The following is a 7,403-nucleotide window of genomic DNA, read 5'->3' on the forward strand; positions in this document are numbered from 1 at the left end:
TAATTTGAAGGATGAGAGTTAAAGTGCCCTCAATTCGCTTTAGATTCACAGACGGAGGGCAAATATTGTAACCGGCTGTAAAAACATCTTTTTTTTTTTTTTTTGTAAAAACATCTTTAAAGTATTTTTCCCACTAATCCCTAACGCTCATAATAGTACATAACATACTATTATGTGTCCGTGTAACACCACACGCACACACACTTCAGAAACTCACATATTGAAGCTGGAATATAACTTATAATCAACTGGCACATCCAAACATTTTAACTTCCCGTCTTCAACCGTCTCCACATATTTCTACACAACTGACATATAAACTGAATTCTAAGAAGGATTTGGGGAATTCACTCCAACCTAGTGTTTTTCGGGAGCCAGCTTTTAACTCCCAACATTTCTGCTTTTTTCAACAACAGATGTACTTCCGCTGATTTTGCAAAATACGACAGGAGAAAAACATGCACATAAGTGGGTAACCACGGCCTCGGGCCTAGAACTTCCTCACTTCAAGTCAAAGCTTTAACGTCTTCACCTCCTTTCACCTGGAAATAGGAGGGTGTTTCCTAAAATATCCTATTTTTCCAGGTTTCTTCCAGTGTGTTTATTGTTTTCACATTTTTTCCGAATCAGCCCTAAATATTATGACAGGCAGATCCCGGTGCTGAGGACAGAGTAGTCCTATTTCTTTTTCTTTCCAGACAAGTCAGCTCCTTCTATGTTTTCAAAATCAGACCAACTGTCCATCAGTCAGCTAGGAAGGGGGTGGTGGGTGACCCAGGCCCCGGCCAGCTCCAGGTCAGCGGCTGCCCCTCTCAGCTTCCAGGCGGGGCTCGGAGTCCCACTGAGTGGGTGGCGTCTGATAGACATTCTGACACCCACGCAGGGCCCAGGCAATCAGCCAGGGAAGGCTCGTCACTCTGAAGAGTGATGAATAGGAGGGACCTCAAGGACTGATGTGGAACCGTCACCCCCGCTGTGCAGGTGGGCAGACAGCAGCGATAAGTATAGGACACCCGTGGCAAAACTGGATTCAAACCCGTTTCCATCTGTTTGGCAAGTGCATCCTCCCCTCAGAAGAATCACAGTATAGAACTGCTCTTCTGGAGTTTAAGGAGAAAAAGCGAATGTGTGTTTCCAGCGTGTTCCAGCCTAGTCTCAGGTGAGAAGGTTCAAAGTAAGTTTTGGCAGTTTCCATGCAGAATGCCAGCGTGCCCCCTCGCCTTGGGTCACATTTGGCCACAATCAGTCAGTGATTCAGAATGAATCTTCTATGGGGGAGAAAATGAAGCCCCTGTTTATTTTCTTCTGCGGAGAGAGTTCAAAGTCATCCCAGTTTAAACTGATCACGTATACAATGTACACTTAAACCGGATGTTAACATGACAATACAGATTGCAGCATAAGCCATCTAAAAAGTAATTTTACATGAAATTTTTCGTTCATTTGGGGTGTATCTTTTCAGGAAAAGGGTATTCAGAAGTGCAGTGTTAGCAGCACAGCCCATCCGAACAGGCCTGGCCTTAAACTCACGCTGCTTTTCAGGACGGGCCGCACTTGAGGGTCTCATCAGTGCCTGTGTCCCAGCAGTTTCCGTTATCCAAGGCTCCCTTCCAGGGCTGTGTATTTTAAGCCCAGCTGAAGAACAGCAGAGCAAAAAAGGCCTCTCAACCACGGGAACTCGAACGCAAAGGCCCCTCCAGGGGCGACTTCAAAGCCCGACTCCCTCGGCTGCCCTCCACAGCCTGGTGACGGGTCCTATCTGATATTGTTAGGCCAGCCATCTCATCCAAAACTTCATCTGAAGCTCGGAATTGCACTATTAGGTTTGTAGGTTGGCTCCCATGTTGAATCCCGAGGCCCTGAGGGAGTTCTAGTTCATCTTTCAGAATTAAATGAAATCAGGGAGGCGCTACATCGCAGCTTCACAGCAGCTCACATTCTCCTGTGCTGAGAACATACGCTGTGGCATCCTCTTTGGCTTTTGCACCTGTGTGTCTCCTGACTCCCATCCTCGGGAGCAGATGCTAGGATCCAGTGTCACAAGCGACAAACTCAGGGCCCTGCGGGGACTGGCTGAGCCCCGCCGCTCAGCACGCAGCCGGCTCGGGCAGGGGCGCTGCTCCCAGGCCCGGTGCTGGCCCTTGTATGCTCTCCCCATTGCTGAGAACAGTGGAGCCTCTAGAGACAAGAGCCTTGGTTCCCTACAGGTCCCAAGATAAGTGAAGCAGGTCAGCCCTCTGGTTCTTCCAGAACTGGGGTTCCAACGAGAGATCAGCACCTATACCTGTGACGTCCCCTCCCTCTCCAGCTGCAGGACAGCAGGTGAGGGTGTCGGGGCGGCATTAGCTTCCCCCGTGCAAGCATTCTCAGGCCAAATGAGAAGAGCCCAGACAAGCTCAGAAAACAGAGGCACACCAAGTGACCTCTCCCTTCCCTGTGTGGGTATGGACCCTCCCAGCTCACCTACCCAGCAGAACAACCGTTTACTCCCCAAAACAACACAGTTCACTGGACAGATTAAGGAGAATTCAGCGTCTAGGAACAAGAGAGTTACACAATCTAGAGGTCCCCAGATAACACCAGGAGGTCCTTCTGCCCTTCTGAGTCCCAGACTCTTGAGCTTTCAAGGTCCCGTCTATGGCTCTATCCATCTGTCCCAGTCCACAGTGTGGCCAGAGATCTTCCCCTCTAGCAGAGGTAAATGATTTTTCTCAAAAACGGCTAAATTCTATGAAACTCTGTATGCTTTTCTCCAATAACAAGAAAAGTTGCTGTCACCCAGAATTTTAGAAAACAATGTAGAGAGTAGGGAGTAGTTATTTCTTTGTGTCTAATAGCACTGCACACCTGAATGCTGTCCAGGAACCTGACACTAGCTTTTCCCAACATGAACACAGAGGTGTCTTCCTGTGCACACCTGTTTCTGCTCCTGTGTATCTCATCCCAGTTACTGAGATCCCAGCCCACAGGGTCCACTCCTGTGGTGACCGTCCTTATCTTCCCTCCAACCCTCCCCAGCCTCGCACAATCTGACGTGGCGTGACTCCACCTCCCAAGTCTCACTCCACCTTTTCCCCTTCCAGTCTCACTCCACTGGCAAACTCAGACCCAGGTCATCTCATCACAACGAGTACAATAGACTCTATTTCCTCCACCTCCAGCCCCACCTTCACCCGCACCCACCCTCGACCCTGTTACCGGAGCCAAGTTAGTGAAACACAGACCTGCTCTTATCATGCTTCTCCTTAAACACCTTCACTGGCTCCCACTCACCTCAGGACCAAGTGTGGCTTTCAGATGTCTTGTCGAGATTCATCTACCTTACAGTTCTATCTCTCACCAACTTTCAAAATCCTTTTCCCACTCAAACATACACATTTATGGACAATACCTTTGGTCATGCCAGATTTCTTACTGTTTCCCCAAACTCTAAGGACTTTTATACACTCTTGCCCTTTTTATTCCAAATTGTTTCATGCAAGTAGAATTTCCTGCTTGAAATATTTGAATGTTCATTTATCCTTCAAAACGATAATCACATACCTCCTTCCAATATTACTCTGCCTGCACCCCTGTGCAGTTCATTTATGACATGATCGTAATGTGTTTATAATGTATTATGATTATTTGTGTATATGTGTATGTGTGTGCGCATGTGTGCACATGTGTATACGCACGTGCATGCGCGTGTGCATGTGTGCACGTGCGTGTATGCACATGTGCATGTATGTGCGTGCGCGCACATGTGTGCACGTCCATGTGCATGTGTGTGTGCACGTGTGTGCACTTGTGTGCACGTGTGTGTGCACACGCGTGCATGGGTGCATGTGTGTGCCTGTGTGTATGTGTGTGCACGTGCATGTGTGTATATGTGTGTGCGTGTGCATGCGTGCACATGCATGTGTGTGTTCTCCATTTTCCCATCCCCACAATCAGAGTTCCAGATTTCAAATTTTGGCTTATCTTTTATTTTTATTTCCTAGATCAGTTCAATGTTTATAGTAGATGGTCAATAAATATTGTTGAATGAATGAAGAAACTCATGAACCACATTTGAACAAGGCTAATAGTGAGTACACCCAGGACAATATTATAGATATAGTATTACTGTATTATATTAATTATATAACAGTTTACACCAAAGCACAGTGAACAACAACAACAACAAAAACACTAAGGAAAACAAAAGTGTTTAAAGTTCCCCAGGATGTTAAGCGAACAAAGATTACATTTATAACAGTGGCTTGGTTAGGTAACAGGGAATGGGTCCTAGAGAAAGCTAGATATGAAGGTACACTAGTTTACTGCTGCTTTTACTTGCCCTGACAGAAATATTTCTTTGAAAACCTGTTAAAAATTCAAATAGCAACTATGTCCTGTCTTTAATATTTCTGTGCAACTAAATCAGTTTCATGTTACCCACTGCTAAAAAGAGCTTGGCAAACACATCGGAATCAACATTAGACAAACCACTCTGTCCAAGGCACACCCCCGAGTCCAGGACCCAGCACCTCCACGCAGGGCTCTACCTTCAGGTTTCTGTTTCCAGAGGTTTGGTTCCACGTGGAGCACATGTGTTTTTACAACCATTTAATTGCCACATCGAATTAAAATCAAAGTGATGACTGTGGAAACAAGCGCATTGCAGCCCATCCTCAGTCTCGGGATCTTTCCCAAGAGACCCAGCTGGTTTAATTTGCTTCCTTTCCCAAGACAGGCTGTAAAACACCCATTCTTTCAGTGCAAAATCAGAACTTTTTGCAAGGGAGTCAAAAGATTGTAAGAAATGTTTCTATAGATGCAGAACTATTTTACAAATAAACGTGTGGGTTCATCCTTTGGCCTTGATGTCACACCAGTGACCTCAGTCACTGAGATTAAGACACACGGTAAACACAGTAGATGTTTCCTGCCTCGCTTTCTGACTCTAGACCTTGGACTCTAGAGACATAGTCATGTTCACATGATCCGGGAATAAGGACACCTGACTTTCCTTCCACACCTTGATCTTTCTCCAGAACCGAGTGGCACCTGAGCTCTGCTTTGTTTTCATTCTGAGGTAGTTCCTTGTCCTGGACGTTCTCCTTTGCTCTGTAACTCACATCACAATTATTTCCATCCTTGCAGTTGGCAGACGACTTGCTCTCGAATGTCTTCGCCGCTGTCGGTTCAGTGACGTTAGCCTTGTTGTTGATCCTCTTCCTGGCAGTGGTGGCCTCCGTCATTGCCTCCAACAAGAGGGCAACTCAGGGGACCTACAACCCGAGCCGTCAGGAAAAGGATGGCTCTCGCGTGGAGATGTGGAGCGTGACGGCTCCCCCTGCGATGGAGAGGCTGATTTAGGACCATCCCATCCCTGGAGGAAAAGATCCACACACTGCGAGCAGGATGCTTGCACCTGAGTGTTTTTCTGAAGAAGCTGGAGACATCAAGTTACAACTGGGACCACACTGCAACTGTGGGAAGGACTCCTTGGACCACCATACGGATGTTCATAGTGGTTCAACTTGACACCATTGTTTTGTTGTATTATATTAGCCAATCACGGAACAGTGTTTCTTGTGTCAAAAATTTCAGCCTCATAATTAGCAAAAATACCTTCCAGAGGACATGTCTTCTGGGAAAAGCTCCACTGGCTGACATTTACACTCTTTATTCTTTGCAACGTTTTTAGTTCGCCCATGAGCTGGCAACTGCATTGTTTCACACAGAAACTACAGAAAAAAATAGGAACATCTCTCACTCTTCCTGTCATGTGGTGAAAGGTTTTAGTTTGTACCTATCAGGAGATGCACATGTTTTTCTTTTTCAGTTATGGATTCCAGAAAGTCATGGGAGTGACCTATGATTAAAAACGACTCAACATCCACAAATAAAAATTGAAATATGGCTGTTCCTCTTTCTGAGGAACGATGAAAGGAAAACTCCAATTCTCAAACTTGAAAGACTAAGCTCTTTCCTTCTAACTGCTTTTTGATAAGTCAGTGTCAGACAGTGACCTTGTCTAAAGCTAAGCACCCCAAAGTACAGGGTGTGCTCTTGCAGGAGCACGTGTTGTCATTGTGTTTTCTGTCTTGGAGAGTGTTTTGACCTTAAGCAACACCTTATAAACAGCAAGGACTTTAAATGTAACAGGAGGTGATTTAGTTAAAAGGTTCTTCAGATGCTCCTGGAAGTTACTTTTGTTGCATGTAATGTTACAAAATGCAAAAGACTGCTCTGTACTGTTCTCCATAGTGGCTGCACTAATTTACATTCAAACTCATTTGGCTTTTCCCTGCACCACTCCATGAAAGAGCGCGTGTCAGGGTCACCAGTGACCATGTTGCCAAACACAACAGCCGGTCCTCAGGCTTCAGCAGCCTTTGAAACAGCTGTCATTTCTTTCTCTTGCCACCCAATGGGATACATTCCTTCCTGATTTTCCTCTTAGCCCACCATCGAGCCCCTCTCAGTCTCTTGGCTGGTTTCCCCTCATCTTCCTGACCTCTGTGTTATATTTTTCCATATTGTTTATCACTACCTGACAAATCACATATTTTTTGCTGTTTCTCCTGATTAGAATTTAAACCAGGACAAGAACTGGTTTTTCTCTTTCACTGCAAAATCCTTCATTTAGAACAGGCCCAATGTACAATAAAAACAGAATGAATATTTTCTGCATAAAGGAACAAATAATGAATGAATGTTGTTTGTACCTTTCACCAGAAAAACCCCAAACTGCCCAAGATTTGTGTGAGTTGTCATTGGATGTTCTGGCTGCTAAACTGTCATAGCTTGGTAGCCTGGTAATGTCTAAATCTTTGGCTTTCTCTCAATTTCAAATATTGCTTTAAGTGTTCGTCTAAGAAGATGGATGTCTCTAGGTGTCTGCATGTGGAATAAGACATTTTATTTTCATTTATATCCCATTAGAGTTACAACTTCTTAATAGAGGTTTATATGGAAAGGACTAAAAGAGCTCTTGCTAAAAGAAAAAAAACTAAGTAGCTAACTTTAAAAACCTATAAACTAAAAACATCACAGAGGAGCAGTTGGTCCTATTGCGATCAGCATGGGTAAAAAGATAACTGTCAGTGGTGATACTTTGTGGAAAAGATGTCTGACCTGGCTCCTCACCCTCTTCCAGTGCCCGGTTCAGGGCTTTACTGAGGAATGCGTGTTCAGATATATGTGCATGAATGCATGCAGGCATGGATAAATGAGTGATTTCATGTGGACACACCAAACATGCAGGAGGTGACTTACAGACTGGCCCAGCAAGCCAAATCTGCATCTTTGAACAAGGTAGATGTACAATATCTTATGTGAGAATGCTTCCAAGAGAGCCCTGTAGAGTATTTGTACTGAACTATCTTTAACAAGATAAACCTCATCTTAAGTAGAAAAGTCTAGTATTTGCA

General features: G+C 45.0%; 1 protein-coding gene across 4 annotated transcripts in view; it reads left to right on the forward strand.

Moving 5' to 3' along the window:
• Window positions 1–5,343, forward strand: part of CRB1 (crumbs cell polarity complex component 1) — a 295,880-nt gene extending 290,537 nt beyond the window's left edge. For all 4 annotated transcript variants that reach the window (XM_057729774.1, XM_057729775.1, XM_057729777.1 and 1 more), the window contains one exon: window positions 5,128–5,343. In XM_057729774.1, coding sequence (XP_057585757.1) covers window positions 5,128–5,343 — 216 coding nt within the window. The remainder of the gene's footprint in view (window positions 1–5,127) is intronic.
• The last annotated feature ends 2,060 nt before the right edge of the window (window positions 5,344–7,403 follow it).

The sequence above is a fragment of the Hippopotamus amphibius genome, chromosome 3 (genome assembly GCF_030028045.1).
Source record: "Hippopotamus amphibius kiboko isolate mHipAmp2 chromosome 3, mHipAmp2.hap2, whole genome shotgun sequence".
NCBI classification, from domain to species: Eukaryota; Metazoa; Chordata; class Mammalia; order Artiodactyla; family Hippopotamidae; genus Hippopotamus; species Hippopotamus amphibius.